The following is a 26,627-nucleotide window of genomic DNA, read 5'->3' on the forward strand; positions in this document are numbered from 1 at the left end:
AAAAACGTAAGGTGACCGAATAGTTTACTCATCCTCTTCAAAAGCATCTACAGCATGAAAGGTGAAGGCCCGTGATGTGGAACTACACTGGAGGAAGCCTAAGCAAATGTGGCATCTGAATTCAGTGTGGCCTCAAGAATTGTGTCCTGGAGCAGAAAGAAAGCAGTAGCGGAACTGAGCGGTAGACGTGACAGTTTGCACTTCAGTTAACAGGGGTGCGCCTGCGTTAACCTCTGTCTTAGGATTAAATCAGGGGAAGCATCTATAAGCATTTCTGCACAATACTAGTAATGGTGCAATTATTTCAAAATAATTTTTAAAAATAAGGGTCTATGTCATACATGTGTATAGCAACATTCAAAAGAAACAGTGTGTTGTGTATAATATTCATCTGTGTATAATTGTAAACATTATGTGACTTGTATCATCAAAACGCTCAAAAGGGCTGCAGATCCCTCGCAGAGGATGTGCACTGGTATGAGAGAGGCCATAGGTTCGGGTCTCAGTGTGCTGGATATGCCTAGCAGCGCTCATGCCCTGTGCACACACACATGCAGAGTCTGAAAATCCTGAAGAATCTTGGTTTGCATTGTTGCTATTTTAGAGATTTTTTCTGGCAGATGGATTATACATTGCCTTTAATTTGATATTTTTCTAAAATAATGTTTCCATTCACCATGAAGAAATCATATCAAAATGTCTGAAATAGAAGGTTATTAAAATATATAAATGTGCAAGTTTCACAAATGGTAAAATTGAGGTAGGAAAGTCAAATACGTGTATAATGATAAACATAAATGCTATTAGCACACATGAAAATGTACATATTCCTGAACCACGTAAATGTTTTAGACTTATATTTTTAGCACTTATGAATATTACATATATTAATATATTAGATCTTTGCAACTATTTACAGCCTGTCTGTTTGAAAAGAAACCTTAATTCTTACATTATAGAGACCAACAAGCGATGGCAGCAGCACTTGTGTATGTTACATGAGGGGCATATGAAGCAATGTCACTGTTGTGAGTTATGTATCAGCAAGTAGTTGTTAAGGCCTTTTTACAGCCACATAAGGGTTCAGGTTCTCAGCTGGGTCCCGGAGCACATTGTTATTTTTCAAGCTGTGGAAGGAAAGGATTTGGTACAAACATGGCAAGAGGATATACGAATTTCATCTCTTGTGCATAACATTGAGCAATGTTTTTCTATAAACAACTTGGTGTGAATAATGGGGGTTCATCTAAAAGACCTCATTTCCCATCTGAATGTTGTGAGCACTGGCTCTTTTGAATGTCATCTCTCCTTGCTTATTATTATCCCTGCCTTTCGTTGTTGGGCCTGGCTTCTCCATGCTTTTCCATGCTTCTCCATGCTTCTCCATGCTTCCCTATGTGTTTACATTACATGCCTCATTCCGGCTGACACATTCTGTTAGTGTTATCAGACAGATTAGAAAGAGGGGAATCACTATGACTGCTGTTTCTCATTCTTCCAGGTCAACAAGCTTACTTTCAAAGATAGAAATCCTTGATTGCTGTGCTTGAGGCAGAATTGATCAATATCAAGTCTGTGGTTTATTCTACATTGGACTTGTTAATTTAACTCACTGTGTACTGATTTCATATGCAGTGGTGGGTCATAGCTTGATGTGTTTATGTGTATAAATAAATAACTGTTAAGAGTCTTGTAATAATAGAATGAGTGGTTTATAATTTGATTATCTTAGCTATTATAACTAATATCTGTGGCTTTTGAATCTTACGAAAATATGTTGTGATGTTATTCTTTCACTCATGATTAATTATTGCTGAAGTTTAAATTTTTATGAAAATAATTCCAGTAATAGCTTGATTCTATAATATATATAACATACATCTAAAGACTTTGAATCACAATTTAAAAATTAACATTTTAAATTTCATTTCCAGTGATTAGTAATTTAAAGAGCACCAAATCGCCTTCACCTTTTTAAAATTGAAAATAGATTCCTGTCTCATATTGTATATCCAAACTTTTTCCCTTCCCCCCACTTTTGCTAATTGCCCCCAACACACATCTACTTTCTGCCAGATCCACTTCCCCTCTGTTTACTCTTCAGAAAAGAATAGGCCTCTAAGACATGACAGCCAAACAGGAGAAAACAATTTAAAATAAGACAAGGCAAAAGCCCTAATACCATGGTGGCATAAGGCAATCCAACTGGAGAAAAAGTGTCTCAAGTGCAGGCAGAAGAGTCAGAGACACCCCTGTTCGTACTGTCAGGAGTCACACAAAAGCACCAAGCTCCGAGCCATAACATGTGCACAGAGGACCTAGGTGTAGTCCCATGCAGGCCCATGTTTGCCCTTTGTGTCCTGCTTAGTTGGACCATGTTGTCATCCATTCGGACTCCTACAATCTTTCCTCACTCTTCTGCAGGGTTCCAGATTTCTGAGTGGAGGGACCCAATGCATACCTACAATTTAAATTCTCTTTGCATAATGTCTGGCTATGGATTCTGGACCTGTTCAAATCTACTCCTAGAAGAAGCCTCTCTGATCATGACTGTAGAAAGGACTGGAATATAAATAACTACAGCAGAATATTATTAGAAATCATGTTCTTCTTTGTTTCTTCCTTTCTCTCTTTTTCTTTCTTTCTCTCTTTCTTTCCTTTGTTCATTATTTTTACCAGTCCTGTTTATTTCTACCCAATGAGCTCTCCAAGTCTCTAGTTTCTGGCCAACCAGGCAGTGTAGGGCATGGGTTCCCCTCTGTGATGGGCCTCAAGTTAAGTCAAGCATTGGTTGTCCAATCCCACAGATGCCACCATTTCCTTAGCACATCTTGCAGGCAGGGCAGGTTATAGGTAGAGGATTTTGTGGCTGTGTTGGTGTCCAGGTTTCTCTTTCTACAACCAGCAGAGCATCTTCTTGTGCCAAAGAGACTAGACTGTGATAGGGGTGAACGCTCCAAACCTGCATCAGCTCGACCTACCTACATTCAGTGAGTTGTGTGCAAGTTATTCTTGCCAATGGGAACTGCCGTCAGTTTTCAGAGACTAACCTTCTATCCTAGTATCAGCCTGGGTTGTTTAAGGATCTCTACTGGAACACTTGGATCAACAATTCAACCACATATAACCCAGTCCTACCACTGAAAGCCTTGTCTGGCTACAAAAGATGGCCAGTTCAGACTCCACACTTTCCATTATTGGGAGTCCTCGCTAGAGTCACCCTCATAGATTCCAGGAAGTTATTTTGCATCAAACAGTTTTGGAGTGATTTTTTATGCATCAGGAAATACATGGAACATATCATATGACAAGTTCTTGCATAAATAGAAAAGAACATAAAAAGAAAGTCAAATAAATAGGGAAAAATCAGCACTTAATGAAATAGAAGTTAAGAAATGTCGATAATTGAATGCAAAGTTTTAGATCCCAGAAGCATAATAGATCTCTATTAGGGAAAGGAGAATAAAGACATATCATAAAGTACATATATCTATGCAACAGTCAGTTCAAAGGTAACACATAATTAAATGCAGAGAGAAAGTACTAGTAAAGAACCATGTTCCTGTTGGGGATTTAGCTCAGTGGTAGAGCGCTTGCCTAGCAAGCACAAGGCCCTGGGTTCAGTCCCCAGCTCTGGGAAAAAAAAAAACAAACCACGTTCCTGATCTGGTATAGCTAAACATTGGAAACACCCTTAACTGTTGTCAATAGAAGCTTTTATCAATGTACTGTGGTAGACTGCAATAGTAGAAGGCAATTCATCGTATCTAGCAATAGAAGTGATGGACTAGAAGCTATGGTTATCAGTCTGAATCAGTCTTCAAATTTTAATTATTTTTAATATGTGTACTATGTATTTTTTATGCTCCAGAGTCAATGGTAGAAGTATTAGAAGTTGAAGAGTAACCTGGGATACAGAACAACAGACAGTCTTAAAGAAAAATGGTTTTCACATGCAATCTGTATTGGGTCAGACACGGATCTCTGTTTTCTATAGCTTAAGTCTTGTTTTTGTTGACAGGAGGTATTTGCTTTCTCACCTCTTCATGAAAGTGTTCATATTTGTATTTGCTCTAAATATTTAAGAAGAGACCAAAGGATTCTGTTTATTTACAGGAGAAGCAGTTATGTCCTTCTGTGAATGCCCTGAAGCTGTGCTAATCCCGCATTTCCTTAGACGTATTTTGTCATGTTTCTACTTCATGTCACCTCTTCCATCTGCAGCCCAGTCTTTCTTCTTTTCTGTTATTCCTCCAAAAATTCCTGTTCTAAGTGAAGGAGCTTGGGGAAAACAGCCTTAAAGTTACATTTTAATCTCTAGCTCAGCAGCCCACACACTCAGCATTTCTTGGAAGACAGTTGTCTGTAAAGGTGATTGTTCATGACCATGGTGACCACTTTCTGCCTCCTGCTTTAATATCCATCTAGTTTCTCCTCCATCTCCTCTCTCTACACATACATAATACAAAACTCTAGGGGTCTTGTGGACTAATGTCATTTACTAGTATAATAATGAGAAAAATGAAGGAATTATTAAGGCTAAGACTATCCTTGACAGTTATTAAAGCATAAAGGAACTAAATGCATCAGGAGTCCTAAAGATCTGCATCCACCCTTCAGGATAGTAGATGGAAAATTCTTCAAAGGAAATGCCAGTGGTAAGAGAAATTGAGAAAAATCATTGTCAGGATTATCGCTAATTTCAGGCTAAAGTGTTAAGTTATGGAGGCTGGTGGATAAATAATGCAATCATATAGCTGTGATATTGGTAGGAGCTGTGACATTGCGTTTTATACCAATGTTGATGAGTTGCTTGCTTTTCTATCCAGATTAATAGTGAATAGCTATTAGTCTGCATATTGGAGGCTGCAGCCAAAAGATGGTGAGTTCTAGGCCATGCTAGGCTACATAGTAAAACCATTTATAAGAAGAAATATGGTACAAGAGGAATCATTCCCCTTTCACAAAGACAAGTTTATGCTATGCTTTCAGGCTATAAGAAGAAGGTGGAGCCCTTCGTATGGAGGGCTCTTTTTGTATCTGCTAATTTTTAATTGCCTACAACACATAGAGCTTCTCATGTGATGGTGACCCATTCTATAGAAACGCATTGATATTTTCCTCATCCAAAAAATATGGCTTATAGTGATGTAACTACATAAATTATCTTGATATTTGAGACATATAAAATGAAAGGAAAAGGTAAATGAGGACATGGGCTAAGCACCAATGGTAGAGCATATACTTAGCGTGCACAGTGGCCATGGCTTCCATTTCCCGAACCATTTTTTTTTAAATTCAGATAACATCCAACTGTCAAGTTAGTGTGATCATTATAGATGAGTCACAGATATGTCTTTGAACTTCCAGATAGCAGCACAGATCGATATAGATATCACTGTTATATTCCCTTATACCTATAATATAAAATAAACGATTTTCTCAATCATTGTAATAACTTACATAACAGTAAATTACATCTAGAGATTTCGTGGAAATGATACTTTGTAATGTAGTGATAGGTGAAGTGGAAACATGAGGGTTCTTGGAAAGTCAGTTACATGGTGTTTTGCTGGGGCACACATGAAGGAACGTTTTATTAAAGTACAATGAGATGTGAAAGGCTAAGGCAGACTGTGAAGGAACATTTTGCTGAAGGAGACACAAGAGAAAAGATGTTCTGCTAAAGCAAGCACATGAAAGGACATGAAATGAAATATTCTTTACTAAAGACAAACATGTATTCGTCTGCCTTACATGGTGTGGTTGAGCTGCCTTTTTCAGGACTGTATAAAGAGAAACTCACCAGTAAACTTCTGGTGCTGTGCTGCAGTTTGTTGTCCCTTCCAAGGCCTCAGACTGAGTGGATGCACCTGCTGAGGCAAGACCTGCACTAAGGCAAGAGCCTTGCTGACGTAAGACACAAGGAGGACACGTGATGTTTGGAGAGTATGACTAGGACTCCAGTGAGAGAGAGTCAGAGCTTGGCTTGCTGGTACACCTAGCTGTGCAATGCTTGTAGGTCTCACCTCTTTACTGATATTCTCAAGAACTTCTCCTGGTATTCCTGCTGGTCCTTCCTGCTGACAGGAGCCATGGCTAAGGGTTGGCTGTCTCTGCTCGGTGCTGTCACCACTGTTGCTCTCCTGACTACTGAACTGGACGGCTGGTGCATTCATGAGGTGTTTACCAGTGGATCAAACTGCTGCTGCCTGCTAACCTGAGAACTGGACTGCAGATTTCCAGACAACACAAACAGGAGTTGCTCCAAAGAACTCTAAACCGGTCCACTTCCACACCCACCCCCACTGAAAATAGGATTTAGAAAAATTAAAGTTACAAACAAGCATCTCAGCAATGCACCAACAGTGCAACAGAACAGAATGAACAGGATTCTGATGAAAATGCTTACTGAGTATCTGTGTATACAGAATATGCTAGCCGCTTGGGGTGTGGATTAGTAAACTATGCAGACATGAGCGATGATTAAACATCCTGATTTAATATAATGGGGATTCACAGGTAGTGAACAAATATGAAAGCAAAAATTAAAGAATAAGAAAATACAATATAGGGCCAGCAAGTCGAGAGGGAAAGGATAAAAAAATAATGGCCTCTCAAGAGGATGGTCAGACAGGGTCTCCACAACATAGATAAGTTAGGGTTGAATTTGGGAAGCGATGCCTTTGCAATGGTTACTAAGAAGTCTATCTTATTCGTCCTAAGTTTAGCAATCGTTGTTCAGAGCACTGAGTTTATCCCAATATGGCACTGGTGTGTGCTCTTTCATTGTCTGCATTAACAGCTCTTCCTCTTCCTCTCCTTGTAGAGTCACTAGTGTGTCTTATTACTACTGTGAATAAAAATGTAGGCCTGTACCACGTGAGTGCTGGTCTGAGTGCTGTAGATGCATTGTTGTTTGCAGTTTGCTCCACCATCTTATGATGCCAGCCTTGCTGATGCCCTGGTGCTGTAAGCAGGAAAGCAAGTTTTCAGAAATTTAGGTAGCAGTTCCTAACACAATAGAAACTCACATGGCCATATTTACATAGGGCGTCTGAGTCTAGAATCTATACATTCTCCTGATTGGCATGTGAATTTCAGTCATGAGAAATGAGAGATAAGATGCTATCTGTGTTCTAGGCACTGAGAACAAAGAAGAAGCCATGTACTGTAGGTCATTTACTGTAGATTGAGTCCATTCTGTTCCTTTATAGAGAAGGACAAAGGAGGGGTTTTCTGTAAACAGAAAATGAGTTTAGAAAGGCTCAGGAAAAAGTTGTCTTTGATCTTGGCTCAGTGTAAATGCCACGTCTGCACAGACCTATCCAGGCTGCAGAGATGATGCTTGCCAGGAGTGTAGAGTATGGCCCTGGACCAGCCTCCTGTGAACTTGTAGACATGTAAGTAGCCGTCTCACCTGACTGTGGAAGCACAAAGTTAAAGGTGGCGCTCCGGATGGCCTTTCCTTTAGTCTCTGTCCATTTTTAGAGGAGCACTGTCATAGAGGGAAGGGTAGGGGGTAAGGGGAGACTGATAAGGGGTTGGTGAAGGGGTAACCTAGAAGGGGGATATGATTTGAATTGGAAATGAATAAAATGATTAATAAAACAATAAGGGTGTCATCCCAGAGTGTCATCCTCAGCCTTTGCACTTGATTCTAGATTTCTTCAAACAGCCATTACAAATGGTCCACGAGGGGAAAATACCTGAGTTTTTCCCAATAATCAGAATATTTTGATATTATGTCAGTTTCTTCCCCTTCCTCCCAAAGAAGCGTAGACACCCAGGCTGTCTTCCTCTGACCTGACCATATTTGCAAAGGGAACAGTTAAACGATGGGTGCTTCAGTCATCACTTTCCATAGTTCTGCAGTGGATTCAAGGACTGTGTGCATGCTAGCCAAGTGCTTTCCCTCTGTGCATCGTTCCTAGCCCTTTATTTTGAGAAAAGAGTAGACTTCGATGGTATTGACTCACCATTTTCTCATCTCAAGCTCTTAGGAGTTGAATTCCTTCCAATTAGCCTCTCAGTGTGGAGAAGCTTGGTATCATTCAACGATAAGTTGTCATAATAAAATCACGAACTGTTTGCCAACAAGTTCGGGGAACTAAACCATTAATATCTTGAATCAGTCTGTGTTGATAATTGTGGCAGTGGTAGCAACTCTGCTTTAAGCATTATCAAGTGATATCTGTTGTGCTCTTAGCATTTTAAAAGTTGAAAATGGAACTTTAGAGCCATCTATGTTATGCTTCTCTTAACAATGATATTGCATGAATCAAATCATATAATAATTAAAAACATCTTTATTATTTTATGTGATGTGGCTATTTGAGGCTTTGTGTAAAATAATACTATTCTGTTACATGAAAATTGACATGTAAGTATACTCCATATGTCATTTTCCTCCTAACATACTCCCTCCCAATTTTATGTCCTCTGTGTGTCTGTGTGTGGGGTGTGGGGGTGGGTGGGTTTGGTCACATGCTCACCAAAGAATGATTCCCCTTCACACATTAATTATCCATTCTCAATAGCTACCTAGTAAGGGCTGTGGCCTGGAGATGATCTACCTATTTGTGCAAGTATATTGTATGGCTTGACTTTCTATAGGTAGGCACTGGTAAACATAGTGGTAAATTGATGTATGCAAAAAACACGTCATGTCCAGAACACAGCATTTTATAGCTCTGCTGCTCTCTCACCTCTGGGTCTTCCCTCCTTTCATCTTTTTTTTCAGCAATGTTCACTGTGTCTCGGTGGTAATGGCCTTAATATAGGTGTCCCATGCACAGCTCAGAGGCTATTTTCAATGCTTCTTAAGCCCTTAAATATATATACACATATACATGTATATTGTATATATACAAAGCACTCTCTCTCTCTCTCTGCACACAATTGCTGACGAGCAACATTTAAGGTGTGATATAGTTTATATCTGAACACTCATGTTTGTATTTACATTTTATCTTCTGTATATTTTGGACTTTGTTGCTATTGCTATCAGACTATTACGGTGCATGATTCTTTAGCTGTTTCAAAACAACACAGCAATCCCCCAATCCTCTCTGTTCCATTGTTGTGCTTTTCACAATTTGCTTTTGTTTTGTGCGTTATTAAACTCTGGAGCAACTATGCCTTAGTTGTTATCTATTTGACAAACCTGTGCTAAGCACCAACCTAGCATTAAGTGTATCAGAATTTCCTAGGGAACACTGCAAACAATTCTTAGACTTTGACTTCTTCTCTAGTGATTATGATACTATAGGGTAAGGTTTGGGACATATTCACTAAACATTTATTTTGATTTAATGAATAAAATGTATTATTTTCCCCTGTGGTAGAGAGCAAATGATTTCACATTACATTGTGAGTGATAGATTTATTGTAACCCTTGAAAGACTAAAGTATGAGGAAGTAAATAGCTCGCTGAAGCCATACAGATTGCTCCTTACATTTTGTCTGACACCGTGGTCATTTGTTTCAATCCTGTATACTTTTCAATAAACTACCATTGCTAAAGTGTCTTCCACAGGAGGTTATTGTTCTCACAAAATGGAACTGGACTCATGGTCTAGAGAGGGAAGATGGATTTTGAGAAAACATTGGCCCTAAAAGTTACATGGTTAGGTTTTCTTTTTGTAGTTTAACACTAGGATTTTCTTAAGTAAAGTATAATAACATGCACACTGACAGGGTGATTAGCATAACTTACATTATGTTTTACATCATTTTTCCACAGTTTTATGTAAGCAAAACTGTTCTTTAAGTTTACTCTGATTTTTCTCTGTCTGGCCCCTTTTAATAAACACAAAATTTGGAGAAGACTTGTTTTGTTGGATGTTGAGTCAAATTCGTTAATCCAAAGTCATGTTTACCTTGCTTGAAAACAAAAGAAAGTGAAATGATACTGTTTGTTGGTGCTTTCCCAAATTTGATGTTCATTTGCTTCACAGGCTTTGACAAATTCTAAAATTTCGTGAATTTGTGCCAACTCACCCATTAGTAAAAGGGTCTTCTGGGAAGACACATAGTCAGTTACTTAGTTTTGGACTTAATGGCTTTGCACTAAAATCTGCTTTGCTAACACACCTCGTTCCAAATGTGTGTGTCAGATCATTTGGGTAGCAACAGTCTATATTCAGTTGTTTTGCTGAAGTTATGTTTTTATTGCATGAAGTAAGGTGAAGTGACAATTATTTTTCATATGGAGATATGAATATCAAATCTGTTCCAAGAAAGATTGCAGAGCTTACTTGGGCATTTGTGTTGTGTCAGCTAAAGAGGAAAGAAGCCCTTTGCTGATATTAAATATTAACTTAATAGTGTTCATATTTAAGAAATTGAATATGATCAAATCTTAAGCTTCCCTGAATTAAAGTTTAATGATGAAAGGGCGTTTGGAGTAGTTAAGTTTTATTTGAGATAGGAACTCAGAAAATAGGAATACTTGCTGCTCTTGCAAAGGGCACAGGTTCAGGTCTAGACACCCATATGTGGTATTCAAAACCAACTAAGAATCCAGTTCCAGTACCATGTCCACTCTGGCCTCCGTGGGTACATGCAGTGGTTAGGGAGAGAAGCAGGTATACACATATAAATATAAATATTAAGAAGAAAATTTAGAACCTTCTAAATCATCTTATAACTTTCTTCTCTGGTGAAATGTCGCGCGCCTAATGTCCCGCCAGTAAGAATGACGCGCGGCAACAGGATTCTTCTGCGAGCAAGCCTTTACCGTGTTACAGCTCTTCTTAGTGTTACAGCTCTCTTAGTGTTACAGCTCTCTTGAACAGGGACCCCGAGCAGCAAAGTCGCTCGGCTTATATAGACAACAGTATGCTAATTATCTCTCAGGGATTGGTGGGGCTTGGATCACCCCACTACTTGTCCTCCATGGATTGGCGGAGAATGAATCACCTCATTAGCATATTAACGGTCAACTAACACCTGGTGCATAAACCGCACATGTGCAGTACCGCTGTTCACCACGAGAGGGAGCCCTAGCAAGGGGACAAGCCTGCACATGCGCAGTAAGTCGTTTATATCCAGACAAGGCTGGATGTCGGCGCCATCTTTGTTTCGCCGCGCCGCTCTCTACAGTGAAATAAACAGAAATAATGGATTTGAGTATCAGAATACAGAGAGATACATCAATGAACCATAAATATCATCTTGAATTTATAGGCATTCCACCAAAAGGTTAAAAATTCCTAGAGTCTTCATTGCAAATTTTCATTTCCTCTTGAGTAATTTAAAGTCAGCTGTACTCCTAGATTTTAGAAATTTCAAATAGATGTATTTAAAACCATTCCTTGCATAGTTCAACATGTGGGCCATAATGATCTGAATTAGATCTAAGCTGATATAATTGGCCTTTCACTAGTTTGTACATGAACTTTTTCTCCAGTTATTTGAATTAATATTATCACTTTTAAGGCCACTGTGTATGTGTTCATATACAAATCTGTCTCTTTGTGTAAAACAGTGTATGTCTTATTTTCTTACCTTCAGTATGAATCAATTATTTAAGTGGAATCAAGCAGTTAAGCAGTCACATCATATGTCTGCCTTGACCTCATAAATTATAAATTAGATTTGCCAGTGACATTGCACTCCGCTAAGGAATTATACACATGTATATATGCATATCTACTGTTACTGGATAGGGCAAGGTAAATAATTGGGAACGGTTATAGGATTTGTCAGAATAATACAATGATTAAATCATAGGTCATTTGACAGCCTCTCCAATAATTGTTGCTTCTTTATTATAAAAGTAAAATTGAAACACAAAATTGAAAAATAAGGCATCTATCTATACATGTGTAAGTAGTAGCACAGGATATATACCCAAAGAACTTAATTTGTCAGGAGAAACTATAGTTTTGAAGTTCAAAATATGTAGAAGGGCAAGAGAAAGCCTGGGACGTGCTGATTCCTTCGTAGCCTGGGAAAGAACGGCTTGCCTGTCCAGCTCACAGGAGCCTGCTGAAGTTAGACGCCGCCTTAGCCCCAGCACTTCCTACTAAGGGGATAGTGTAGGGTGGATTGCTATGACTTAAGCTCTTCTGAGGAATGATTCCTGATTGGTTAATTTTCCCAATTAATGTTAATGTGACATAAGCTTATGAAGATGTCTTTGTAACTCAGACTGCCATTGCAAACTGCATCAGACTGGGTGACTGCAGAAACTATTCCTTAAATCCCTGGAGGCCCAAAGGCTCAGATCCCGGTACCAGCATTGTCAGGAAATGGTGATGACCCGATTTCTGGCTTGCTCGTGTAGTTCGTGGTGCAGGAGGTGGAAGAGGAAGAGAAAGAAGAGATGGCAAAGGTGAGAGGAAAGTGCTTACCTGGCTGTCTCCTAAGGAAATGCCACCTGTGTGACAGCCTATAAGACTCCCAAAGCCCCACTCATAATACTGCAACACTGGGGATCAGGTCTTCAACCAGTGCATTGGTAAGGGAAATGCAAACACTCAGACTAGGATTTCTAAACTGCTTTCATACATCAAGTGTCACTGTCTCTAGCCAAGTAAAACAGAGTCCATACCATGTTTATTTATGTTTACATTAAATATTTTTCTTTCTGTGTCCCTTACCAAAAAAAAAAAAAAAAAGGTCCTGCTCCTGGTAACTTGGAGCACATGGTGAACTACCAGGAGCATTGGAGCATTGAAGGATTTATATGGATGCTTTTTACTCTTGAAAAAAACTGTATAAGCATATAGTTGTCATATGTTGAGAAAATGACGTAAACTTTTATTTTCCCTTGTTTTATTTTGGGGCATGGGAGGGTACCATGCCACAGCAGGATGGAAGCCAGAGGATGGATTGTGGGAAAGGATCCTTCCCATCTACTATGTGGATTACGGGGATCAAACTCTGGTCATCAGCCTTGACTGTAACAAGCTTACCCGCAGAGCCTTCTCACTGACTCTAAAGTTACACCTTCTAGGAGCCTTTTAGGGTCAATTGCTGCTCTTGTTTACTTAGTTTACTGCACTGGCTAGTTTCTTATGTCAACTTGATACAAGCTGGAGTTATCGCAGAAAAGGAGCCTCAGCTGTGGAAATGCCTCCATGAGCCCCAGCTGTAAGGCATTTTCTCAACTAGTGATCAAGGAGGGAGGACCCAGCACATTGTGGGTCTTGCCATCCCTGGGCTGGTGGTCTTGGGTTCTATAAAAGAGCAAGCTGAGCAAGCCAGGGGAAGCAAGCCAGTAAGAAGCATCCCTCCGTGGCCTCTGTGTCAGCTCCTGCTTCCTGACCTGCTGGAGTTCCAGTCCTGACTTCCTTTGGTGATGAAACAGCAATGTGGAAGTGTGAGCTGAATAAACCCTTTCCTCTCCGACGTGCTTCTTGGTCATGATGTTTGTGCAGGAATAGAAACCCTGACTAAGCATTTACCAAGCTGAAGATAGAACGAGAGGCCCTTAGCACTCTGGGTGAGCACACTGTGACTGAACCATGCCCCAGGCTCTCTTTATAGTTGGTAACACTGACAAGTTGTTTTTGTTCTTGGGTTTTTGTTGTTGTTGTTGTTGTTTTTTTTTTTTTCTTTCTTTGTGAGGGGCTTAACTAGTCTTATCTGATTTGTTTCATTGAATTTTAGTGTATGTGCTGCTGGTACAAGTACAAAAGATGGTAAATAGAAGCAGAGGAATCAACATTTCCTAATTTTAAAGTGATTTGTGGTGCTGTGAGTCTAACACAGGCCTCTGTTCACTAGCCATGCTCAGCCACAGGGCTACACTTCCATTCCTGCAAGTGGTCATTTCTGACATACATTTGGTGATACCATATTTGCTTCTGATGAATTTGAGTTCCTGCAACTTGAAATCCTATATATATAGTGATAATACATTATATCTTCAATATGGAATGATACCTGTCCCTCAGTTTTTTTGATGCTTTGTGCTGTCTATTATTTATAAAGTACCATTTTTAAATCCCCAATGTGTTAACTAATGAGCCATCAGATTCAGAATCGTTCTGAAGTTGAATCAAGACTCTGAAGAATCATGCTTCTTATTAGATGTAGATATATTGACGTTTTTACACAGTGGCATGGAATATAACCACTTAGAATAAGAGAATCAGTGAAAAGGAAGGACATGTGGCCAAGAGGAAACACGGGGGTCCTGTATATGAAGCTCTCTTCCTAAACTAAAGTAAACGAAGTTAGAGGCTTTTATCCTGATAAGCCCTTGCTGCGTTTGTACTATTGTGTCTAAAAAACCACACGCTCCAGCTGGCAGATGGAGAGTGCTGTGTTTTGAATGCCCGTGTGAAATTCACCTGAAGCTAGGGTGGAAGTTCAGTGCAGTGGCACATGCCTGTGGCATTCACTCAGTTCATCCACAGAACCACAGTGAACATGGAAAACAGAAACAAACATGAAGACACTGGGTCCTCATAAGTTGCTTAAGGTTACATAGCCAATTAGAAAGCACAAAAAGGCAGATCCTGCATATGGTCTACCATGGGATCTCATGGGTGTGTGGCAACCTCTTGCGGCCACTAGCTTTATAAAAAAAAATTTCTAAGGGTAGTGCTCAATGTGCTTGAAAAGTGCTTGGGTTGTTTGTTGGTTTGGTTTGGTTTGTTTGGGGGTTTTTGCCTCTTTGTTTTCGAGAGCAGTCATTCTATTGGATTGGGGTGGTGATACTTTTTTTTTTTTTTTTTTCTGGAGCTGAGGACCGAACCCAGAGCCTTGTGCTTGCTAGGCAAGCGCTCTACCACTGAGCTAAATCCCCAACCCCGGGGTGGTGATACTTTGAAAAGGAATTAGATCTGCTGTGCTTAGTGTGTTCTCTGATTAGAGAACTTTCTTCCCTCAGTATCAGCAGGAAGGGTTCTCATGGATGCCCTTTCAGTAGGGTGACTCTGATAAGCCACTTCCTGTAATTGTACCATCCACACAGGAGCAAAAGATGGCTGATTTTAAGTAGGCACTGTCCAAAAAGGCTGACCCTGGCAGAGGTGCTATAGAGTGTATAGATTTTCTGAAGAAGTGGAACATGGGAGATGACATCAAGAAGGAATAAAAGATTCTTTTACACAGTAATCAAGACAGTTGTGCACATTATTTATCAAGTGTAGTGAACATTCTGTAAGCTGATAATCAGCTGTAGTCGTCAGCAGGCTGTGCCCCAAAAGGTTAGGATTTTAGCTACCTTATTTCTTATTAAATTAATGTTAGTGTTCCTGTAGTCTACAGATGGTCCCTTAATCAGACTTAATAATATGATGCTTCTGTGCCCTCTGGTTAGTCTGCCTAAGGGTTATCCTATCATTTTGATTTTCTCAAAGAACCAGCTCCTGGTTTTGTTGATTCTTTGTATGTTTTTTTTTGTTTGTTTGTTTGTTTGTTTCTAATTGGTTGATTTCTGCCCTGAGTTTGATTATTTCCTGCCTTCTACTTCTCTTGTGTGTATTTTCTTCTTTTTTTTTCTAGCGCTTTGAGTTATGCTGTCAAGCTGTTAGTGTATGCTCTCTCCAGTTTCTGTTTGGAGACACTCAGAGGTACGAGTTTTCCTCTTAGCACAGCTTTCTTTGTATTCCATAAGTTTGGGCATGTTGTGCCTTCATTTTCATTAAATTCTAAAAAGTATTTAATTCCTTCATATCTTCCTTGACCAAGTTATCACTGAGCAGAAACCAAGATATTCCATGACAAAACCAAATTTACGAAATATCTTTCCACAAAGCCATCCCTACAAAGGATAATAGATGGAAAACTCCAACTGGAGAAGGGAAGAAACTATACCCTAGAAAAAGCAAGAAAGTAATCTTCTTGCAACAAACTCAAAAGGAGAAGGGCAAACAAACATAATTCCACCTCTAATAACAAATTTAACAGGAAGCAACAGTTACTTTTCCTTAATATCTCTTAACAATAATGGACTCAATTCCCTGATAAAAAGACATACACTAACAGACTGGATATGCAAACACAACCCAGCATTTTGCTGTATATAGGAAATGCACCTCAGTGACAAAGACTGGCATTACCTGAGAGTAAAAGATTGGAAAAAATATTTCCAACCAAATGGTCCCAAGGACCAAGCTGGAATAGACATTCTAATATCCAATAAAGTAGATTTTCAACCAAAAGTTATCAAAAAAGATAAGGAAGTACACTTTATTCTCATTAAAGGAAAACTTTACCAAGATGAACTTTCAATTCTGAATATCTGTGCTCCAAATGCAAGGGCACCCACATTCATCAAAGAAACTTTAATAAAACTCAAAGCACACATTGCACGTCACACAATAAAAGTGGGAGATTTCAACACCACACTCACATCAATGGACAGATCATGGAAACAGAAACTAAACAGAGACACAGTGAAGCTAACAGAAGTTATGAACCAAATGGATTTAACAGATATCTATTTATTTCATCCTAAAAGAAAAGAATATACCTTCTTCTCAGCACCTCATGGTACCCTTTTCCAAAATTGGTCATACAATCAGTCATACATCAGACTTCAACAGATACAAGAAGAATAAAATAATCCCATGCATCCTATCAGATCACCACGGACTAAGGCTGGTCTTTAATAATGACAAAAACAACAGAAAGCCCACATACACATGGAAGCTGAACAACGCTCTACTCAAGGACGACTTATGCATTTCATAATATAAGCATGGTTGTAATTGGCCTTTTAGAGCAGAGCATTTGGGAAGAGTCTGTCGTGGATTTTGCTTTCATTGCTGGATGTGTGGTTTCCCCTTTTGTAGATGGATCATCTCCTCTTCAACCGCCTCTGCATCTAATCTCTCAGGCTTTTCCCAGTGTCTTGGATCTGACCCACAGCCCTGAGGCAGAGCAGTGTTTTTGGCTCATGTTGCAGAAGGGAATCACACGGTGGTAACACGGTTGAGATGTGGAAAGTAGTTGGGACAGGGATTGCAGATGTGCAGTGCTATAGGATATACCCTGAGCAAGAGCCCCCAGCTGTTTACATGTGCAGTCTGAGACAAGGAAGCTCTTCTGGGGCACCTGCTGCATGTTTCTTTTTCACTTTGTTTTGCTTTCACATCGAACCATGTCATGTATGAGGCTTTCTTTAACAGCTAGTGAAACAAAAAGAAGGAAAAGAAAAAGCAATCAGTATCAGGTACAGGTATTATCAGACATGTTACGAAATGAACCAGAGGACAGATAAATTAAACATACTACTGGTAGAACTGAATCCAGGGGCTGAGGGGACCATATGCCACATCGTCTGCATTCAAGAAGAGCAATAGAAAATGAACTGTATCATTTTTTACTGACTTGTTCTGTCAGTGATTGAGGCATTTCAGCATACAACTGGGAAAATAATAGGTTACTTTCACAATGGTAGAAGTTTAACAAATGCTCAATCACTCACCCTGCATCAGCGCTGTCATTGGTGAGAGCTTTGCCGTATGATATTGATGCCTTTCTTCTTTCTTATTGCTGTATTCTTTGCAGATTCAATCTGTCTGCAATGGGCCACTAAACATTTCAATTTGCTACCTGTAGAGGTGGACTGCAATGCTGAAACTGAAATGAGAGAGAAATGGATTTAGTGGAACTCAAAAGAGGGTTTCATGGATTTTTATACAAGGATGCACAAACTGAAACACACTGATAAGATACACAAGATCACTTTTGAATGTGTCATAAAAGTACATAAGCAATTCAGGGATATTTATAGGGAAAATAGACCCAGCTGGGTACTGATAAGACCCCTTACATTTGCAGGAACTGAGACCGTGTCAGCTGGGTTATACAGACCTATACTTAGAGCCATTATAATAGCCTGGCATACTTGTAAAACTATGCTTACTCACGTGTTCTGCAGTGAGCTGATCTAGGAAAGAATGGGAGAAAGTTAAATGTTGTTGACCATGCCCAAGCATTTAGTCTTTTCAGCAGTCATTTTTGGATCTGCTAGCTGGAGAGAGGAGCCACTTCCTTAGGGGGGCCTCTTATTGTTGTCATTTTCTCTAACTACTGCCTAAGCTTCTGTAACTAAACATGGATCTCACATCTTAACATTCTTCCCTGTTTCCTTCTGTATGCTCTTTTGGACTATGTTACTCTCTACTCAGTATCTAGGTATTCCAAAAGTCTCCTTACTCAGCCTAAATCTGAGCTATATAATCAGACTCATTAAAAATTAAACCCTTAAAACATATCAAAGCACCACATTGAAATGTCCATTGCATCCACTAGAATGACCAAGATCAAGCTTGGAAAATGGCTAACATTGAAATCATCTGATGTAAATGCAGAATCATTTGGGGGTAAAAATTTAAACATGGACTTGGCGTATAACTTTATATTTCTATTCCTATGTATATTTACCAAAAATAAACAGAATGGGAGATCCAGAAAAGTACATCTCCACACAGGTCTCTAATAGCAATATTCATAGTAACAAAAAGTAGCCAAAGATCCATCAAGAGATATATGGATAAATTAACATCAAACTAAAGGGAGAGAAGCTTGAAGCAATCCCACTAAAATCAGGGACTAGACAAGGCTGTTCACTTTCTCCCTACTTATTCAATATAGTACTCAAAGTCCTAGCCAGAGCAATCAGACAACAGAAGGAGATCAAAAGAATACAAATTGGTAAGAACAAGTCAAAATATTACTATTTGCAGATGATATGTACTTAAGTGACCCCAAAAATTCCACCAGAGAACTAAACCTGATAAACAATTCAGCAAATTGGCTGGATATAAACTTAACTCAAACAAATCAGTAGCCTTCCTCTACTCAAAGGATAAACAGGCTGAGAAAAAAATTAGGGAAAGACATCTTTCACAATAGTCACAAATAATATAAAATACCTTGGTGCGACTCTAACCAAGTAAGGGAAAGGTCTGTATGGCCTAAACTTCAAGTCTCTGAAGAAAGAAATCAAAGATCTCAGAAGATGGAAAGACTTCCCATGCTCATGGATTACCAGGATGAATATAGTAAAAATGGTCATCTTGTTGTAAGCAATCTATAGTTTCAATACACTCCCCATCAAAATTCCAACTCAATTCTTCATAAAGTTAGAAAGAGCAATTTTCAAATTCATTTGGAAAAAAATACCCAGCATATCGAAAACTATTCTCAACAATAAAGCAGCTGCCCTGAAGGTGTATACAGAGCAATAGTGATAAAAACTATGGTATTGGCACACAGACAGGCAGGTAGGTCAATGGAATAGAATTGAAGACCCAGAAATGAACCCTCACACCTATGGTCACTTGATCTTTGATAAAAGAACTAAAACCATCCAGTGGAAAGAAGACAGCATTTTCAACAAATGGTGCTGGTTCAACTGGAGGTCAGCATGTAGAAGAATGCAAATTGATCCATTCTTATTGCCTTGTACAAAGCTCAAGTCCAAGTGAATCAAGGACCTCCACATCAAACCAGATACATTCAAACTAATAGAAGATAAAGTGGGGAAGTGCCTCGAACACACGAGCACTGGGGGAAATTTCCTAAACAAAACACCAGTGGCTTATGCTCTAAGATCAGGAATCGACAAATGGACCTCATAAAATTGCAAAGCTTCTGTAAGGCAAAGGACACTGTCAATAGGACAAAATGGCAGCCAACACAGATTGGGAAAAGATCTTTACCAATCCTACATCCAATAGAGGGTTAATATCCAATATATACAAAGAACTCAAGAGGTTCGAAGCCAAATAACCCTTTAAAAAATGGGGTATACAGCTAAACAAAGAATTCTCAACTGAGTAATATCGAATGGCTGAGGAGCATCTAAAGAAATATTCAACATTCTTAGTCTCAGGGAAATGCAAATCAAAACAATCCTGAGATTACACCTCACACCACTCAGAATGGGTAAAAGAAAAAACAAGAAGAATGAGGAACACTACTCCATTGTTGGTGCGACTCCAAGCTGGTATAACCACTCTGGAAACCAGTCTCTAGGTTCCTCAGAAAATTGTACATAATACTACCTGAGGATCCAGGTATGCCACTCCTGGGCATATACCCAAAAGATGCTCCATCATATAACAAGGACACCTGCTCCACTATGTTCATAGCAGCCTTATTTGTAATAGCCAGAAGCTGGGAAGAACTCAGATGTCTTTCTACAGATGAATGGATACAGAAAGTGTGGTACATTTATACAATGGAATACTACTCAGCTTTAAAAACAATGACTTCCTAAAATTCATAGGCAAATGGGTGGAACTAGAAAATATCCTGAGTGAGGTAACCAATTCACAAAAGAACACACAAGATACACACTCACTGATAAGTGTATATTGGCCCAAAAGCTTGAAGTACCCAACATACAATTTCCAGACCACAGGAAGCTTAAGAAGAAGAAAGTCAAAAGTATGGATGCTTCAGTACTTCTTAGAAGGAGGAACAAAATTATTTACTGGAGGAAATATGGAAACAAAGTGTCAAGCAGAGACAGAAGGAAAGTCATCCCAGAGACTGCCACACATGTGGATCCATCCCACATGCAGTCACCAAACCCAGTCACTATTGGGAATGCCAAGAGGAGCCTGATATAGCTGTCTCCTGAGAGGCCCTGGCACAGCCTAATAAATACAGAAGTGGTTCCTTGCAGTGAACCATTGGATTAAGAACGTGGTCCCCAATGAATGATTTGGAGAATGGACTGAGGTAACTGAGCTGGTTTGCAACACCATAGGAAGAACAACAATATCAACCAACCAGAGCCCCCAGAGATCCCAGGAACTAAACCACCAATCAAAGAGAAACAGGGACGGACCCATGGCTCCAGCTGCATCTGTAGCAGTAGATGGGCCTTTTTGGGCATCAATGGGAGGAGAGGCCCTTGGCTTTGTGAAGGCTTGATGCTCCAGTGTAGAGGAATGCCAGGGTGGGGAAGTGGGAGGGAGTGGGTGGTTGGGTGGGTTGGCAAGCACACTAATGGAGGTTGGGGGATGGAATAGGGTATTTCTGGAGGGGGAAACCAGGAAAGGGGATAACTTTTGAAATGTAAATAAAGAATATTTCCAATAAAAAAAGAAAGGCAAAAAGAAGGTATAAACATAAATTACTGGCAGTTCCATATAATGGAATATTATCCCACCATAAAAGAGAATGAGCTGCTCAAAACTTCCAAAATATTATTCTTGACTAAGTTAGAGAGGCCAGGCTTAATAGTTATATATTATATAATGTAATTTATATGAAATATTTCTAGTACATTTATGCTCAGTATTAGAATACAGATTTTTGTTCTTGTTCACACTAATAGGGGAAGGGGAGAATTGAAAGTAATTGCCTATTGGATTAGAGGTTTTACTTTGGAATGAAGGAAATATTTGGAATGACAAGTAATCAGCATATTGTGGGAATGTCGTAAATGTCCTTGAACTTGCATTGTGATGTGAGTAATTCTTTATGTAAACTTTTCCTAAATAAATCATGTTTCTAAGAAAAAGTAGGTGACAGGTGTTATCCAGGAAATGGTAAATCAAAATGTCGTTACTAAAGACAAACACTCCTAGGTAGTTGTTCATCGTGGCTGGTCTCTCTCTCTCTCTCTCTCTCTCTCTCTCTCTCTCTCTCTCTCTCTTTTTTTTTTTTTTTTTTTAGTGCTAGCATTCTGGAGGAAGACTTAAGAGTGCATAATACTAACATCTCTTCTTGATCTACAGAGTTGACTAATTGAAAGAGTAGTAAATGGTAAAGGCAGTAAGTGCCCTGATCTTTACTTACAACAGATGTGACTTTGACTGAAAGGACAGCTATATTTCCCCACCCATGCCCATGGGCCCTTATCATGGTTACTTTTGTCACTGGAAGTATTATTTAATGAGAACTTCTCGTTCTAGAGAGATTGTGTTAATCTTTGAAACTGTAACTGTGGCACGGTAGGCATAATATACCCTTCATTAAATTTTGTTTCTAATAAAGGAGAAAGATTCAAAACAAACAAAACATTACAACCCCCAAACAAACTACACATAAATAGACAACACAAACATATCAAGCACCTCAATAAGAACTATGTTAGAAATTAATACAAAGATGAAATCTGAAAGCATAGGAAGGCTTGCTTTTGTTCCACTAGATAGAATACACAGAACCTTGGACTGGGAAGTTGACCACCTTCAAACCTCTGATACAAAGTGCCATGACTAGTTAAATTTCTTAAAAGGACACATTTCCTTTATGTGGTGGTTCTCAGCCTTCCTAATACTATGACCCTTTAATACAGTGTTCATAACCCCAACTATAAAATTATTTTTGTTGCTATACTTCATAACTATAATTTTGCTACTGTTATAAATAATAGTTAAAGATTTTTCTAAGACAGAGGTTTGTCAACAGGGTTATGACCTACAGTTGAGAACCACTATCTTAATGTTTGAACTTTTCCTGGTTAACTACACTATGTGCTTATTACATGTATTCCTAAGCATTTACTTAGAAAAATTAATTATCCATTCCTTTTTGTCATTTGTTTGTGGTGCGGACTTCATACAGCCCAGGATGGTTTTGAACTTACTATGCAGCCAAAGATGACATGAATCTCCTGATGCTCTTGCCTCCACTTGGGAAAAAGCTGGCATTGTAGGAGTGGACTACCACACTTGACTTTATGCAGTCCTAGAGATCAGCCCAGGACTTTCTTCACAATAACTGAGCATTCTTTTAACTGAGTTGCACCCCTACGTCCCAGAATTTACTTTCTCCATACCAATCCATTGCTCTCTCACCAGCTGCACTATATCTAGTCAGGCAATTTGTTTGATGGTTGGTATATGGCCTTTGTGTTTCTTTAATCACTACATTTTATTACCCCTTTCTGCTAGGATGATACAGGCGTTTCTGGTATACTGTCTGATTATGCCAGCTCTTCCCTACTTTTGACTCCATGTTTCTGGAGGTTGGCTTGTCTGATTTCTGTTCCCATCCTGTTGAAGTTGTCACTCTGCCTTCATTCTTGTTTACTCTGCTTTCTCACATCTCTGTCAGCCACTCTTCTATCCTCCTGTCCTCTTGTCTTAGTCTTTCCTGAGCCCTGCCTGTCTTCAACATCTGTGTCCACCCTATTCTTGTTAGGGTTTGTGTGTGTGTGTGTGTGTGTGTGTGTGTGTGTGTGTGTGTGTGTGTGTGTGTGTGTTTGCTTAGTTGTTTTGTTTTCATTTTTTAGAGACAAAATGTTGTTGTGTAGCCCAAACAGACATAGAATTTACCATATATTCTGGGCTGGTCTTGAACTCTTAGCATCCCTCCTGCCTTTTTCTCCCTGCATAAGACCATGAAGTTGACTTTTCCTGCTTACTTTAATTCTGACTTCAGGAAGCATATTTCTTTATCAGGAAGTTTCTGTCAGGTAGACGTATTATTCTTGTTCCAATGGGAAAACCATTTAAAGGTAGTGCTGAGTCATCAAATCAATCAGCTTTGCCTCAGGAGTGCGCCTAATATATTTTGCCACAAGCAAGATTTTTTTTTTACCCATTTCTGAAAAATATTAAAGTCAGTAATCTCAGCGCTCAGGAGATTGGCAGAAGTGCTGCAGGCTGGAGCCCACCTGGACTTGTGTACGAATGAAATTTAATGAATGTTTTCAGTTCTCATTGGCTATTTTTTGCAGTGCTACCCTCAAGACATTTGTTATAGCCTGCTACATGTTGAATATTCCTCTAGATGATATATATTCAATGATGTGGTGTTCAGTCAAAAAACTATATGGTAAGTTCTGCTATATAAAGTGTACACTTCTATTACTAGACAAATTTACCAAAAAGAATCAGAATGGGAGGTCCAAAAGTGTATATCTGCACACAGATTTCTAATAGCAATAACCAGGGTTGGGGATTTAGCTCAGCGGTAGAGCGCTTGCCTAGCAGGCGCAAGGCCCTGGGTTCGATCCCCAGCTCCAGAAAAAACTAAAAAAAAAAAAAAAAAACTAAATCTAATAGCAATAACCATATTAGCTAAAATTAGCTTGAAGATCTATCAACAGATACACAGAAAAATTAATGCTGTATTCATATAATGAAATAGCATTCCACCATGAAAGGTGGTGGAAAAGTTGACAGGAGATTTGTATTCATGGAGTTGTCAATATTGTAACAGAAATGATCTTAAAAGCCTAATGCAAGAGCTTGTTACAGAATTCATGGGAGAGTATCTGGGCAAAGGGACCCTGTTTACACACACAGATTTACAAAAACACTGAAAGCAACAAACACTGCTTTTGAATAATCTAGAAAAGTCCCTCGTGCTCACAGAGTACATGCTTTTTATATTTGGCATTATCTATTAGACCGAAAGACTTAAGATTACTTTAGTAGCAATCTGGTCTTCCGAAAGGAGACATACAATTGAAAATATCCAAAATGGAAGAGCTTTCCTCTGAAGATTCTTGTCTGTAAGACTCACTTGTTATTAGCAGGTTTTAAAAAAAGATCCAGAAGGGTGTTTCTTCAGTTGACCATAGTTCATCTAAGTGCCATGTTATTTGAAACATGAACTTTATTACTGGTTTCATTGTCAAGCTAAAAATGACTCCATTCTCTTTGATGTTTCCCATGAGTTTACAATTGGTTCATAACACAAGAAAAACAAAGCAACCTGAAATAGAAAGAATCCAGACAAAGATGAATTGTTAGAATTTTTTAAAACGGCACTCTTGCTTCTTATGCATTTAGGTGGCTTCCAAAGAGACACCAAGAATGAAATCAGGAATATTTCTGGGTGTTTCAAGGTTGATAAGCAGTAGGAAAGCTTTGAATCTTGGTGAAATTTGCAGGTTTAGAAGTGACCAGTATTAGCTCCTACGAATGACTTGATACCTGAGGGCACGTGGGGTTTTCTTACCTTAGGTTTAGGGAGGATCTCTTTGTAGTCCACTTTATCAAGGCCACTGCAAAGGTCGATTCTTTTCTATCTCTCTGTCTGTCTCTGTTTCTTCTCTCCCCTCACCCCCACCTTTCCTTGTTCCTCTCCCTCCTCACTAGTGTGTCTATCTCTACCTGTATCTCCCTTTGTCTGTCTTTGTGTGTACATACACGTGTGCCTGAGTGTGTCTCATTCACTTTTGAGTTCTCCTGTTATTATTACCCATGTCACTATGTTTCTGCTTGATCTTATTAGAATAAATTGTTTTTATAGTTCACCCTTTGTGAGTTTAGTAGCATCTATGGCAAAGCTGTATTTTGTGAATTTTGTACCCAAGAAAGTTCTTGATATATTGCTTATAAATTTCTAATGAGTAGACATTCAGACACAGGGATGTGGGGATATAAAGTGCCTGTTGTGTATATGGTTACTACATGGTTATGTAATTTCCCTAGAGCAAACTATAATTTCAATGAAATTGGAATATACGTCTGAGAAAACAATACATTATCAAAAGAATAGAATATATCTTAGTGATTTACTTTATTGATATGATAGACCAGGAACCACTTCACTAAAGAGAATTAGGAGCTTCTTAGCAGAGAGAATAAAATTTTAACTAAATTTTGTATGAGAGGTAAGACTCGCGCCAAATGACACTGGAGTATAGGTAGCAATAGTGACTGCATTCATTGGTAGCCATCAAAGACTCCACCCAAAAATGATAGCAATAAACCAATTGTTCCATCTTATCCAGGAGGAATTAAGAAACAGTTATATGAGTGAGGGGCAAAACATAAGGCTAAGTTAGCAAGGAAAGGAAAAGCATCGTTCCCCTAATTCTCATGTCAACACACATGACATGTGTACTCAGCTTGGACTCTGCTGAAGCCATCATGAAGATCAACTTCCCTCGCTGTTCTAACCAGTCATGGGGCAAGAATGAGAAGGAATCAGTGTCTCTGGGAACCAGCTACCTACAAAACCTATCTGAGAATGTCAGCTGCCAAGTATCTAGACCTTCAGGCAGTGAGAAAGAATTTTGTGAAGAATTCCTCACTTTTAGGGAAGGAAGTTCCTCTCTTGGCCAAGTGTCACTATGTCTAGAAAATACTGAGTGAGCTCTACTGTCACTACCAGTTAATCTTTCCTCTTGTGCCAATGTGGCTAAGAGTTTGGAACCCAGTGCTATACATCTCAATTCAGGTACTGGCTTTCTCATCAATAGTTATGTCACCTTAGGCCCCTAACTTCTCTGAAATATGAAATTGAAGTAATACTGATTGGTCCCCTGTAGTATTGCAATGAGGGTTATGCAGGCATTTAGCATATTATTAAGTTTTAGTGAATATTTGCTGGAACAAAAAATTCCCCCAAGAAAGCCATCTGTGAGAAAACTTATATGAGTACATGTATGTTCATGTCTGTGAGCAGACCAGTCCCATCAGATAAAGGTGCGTTCTGGGGAAAGTTGGGTTTAATCTATGACTGTATTATCCTTACTGTAGTAGCACTATGGATTCACGCACCGCTCCACTTAGAGTCCTCAAGATTTTCATGGCAAACTATGATGTGTATTGGACATTTTAAGAATAATGTGTTTGTAAGCAAACCAAATAGATTTAAAGCTTAAGAAACTAAAAACAAGACCTTTTAGACTATAAGTGGCTTACCTTCCAGGAAGCTGCAGCTTTAAGTTCTGGCTTTGGATGTCATTCAGTCTGTCTTTAGCCTTTAGCTCTTCATTTCTAGGCTCAGGTGCA

At 39.1% G+C, this 26,627-nt stretch overlaps 1 protein-coding gene across 2 annotated transcripts in view; it reads left to right on the forward strand.

Annotated features, from left to right (window-relative positions):
* Positions 1-26,627, forward strand: part of Exoc4 (exocyst complex component 4) — a 776,646-nt gene that overhangs the window by 418,170 nt on the left and 331,849 nt on the right. Inside the window, exon 11 of one of the 2 annotated variants that reach the window (XM_039106944.2) lies at positions 1-26,627. This exon is cut by the window's right edge and continues 5,239 nt beyond it. Within the exon in view, the coding sequence (XP_038962872.1) occupies positions 1-10 (10 nt within the window). The 3' untranslated portion in view covers positions 11-26,627. 2 annotated transcript variants of the gene reach the window in all.

This window comes from Rattus norvegicus, chromosome 4 (genome assembly GCF_036323735.1).
Source record: "Rattus norvegicus strain BN/NHsdMcwi chromosome 4, GRCr8, whole genome shotgun sequence".
Taxonomy (NCBI): domain Eukaryota; kingdom Metazoa; phylum Chordata; class Mammalia; order Rodentia; family Muridae; genus Rattus; species Rattus norvegicus.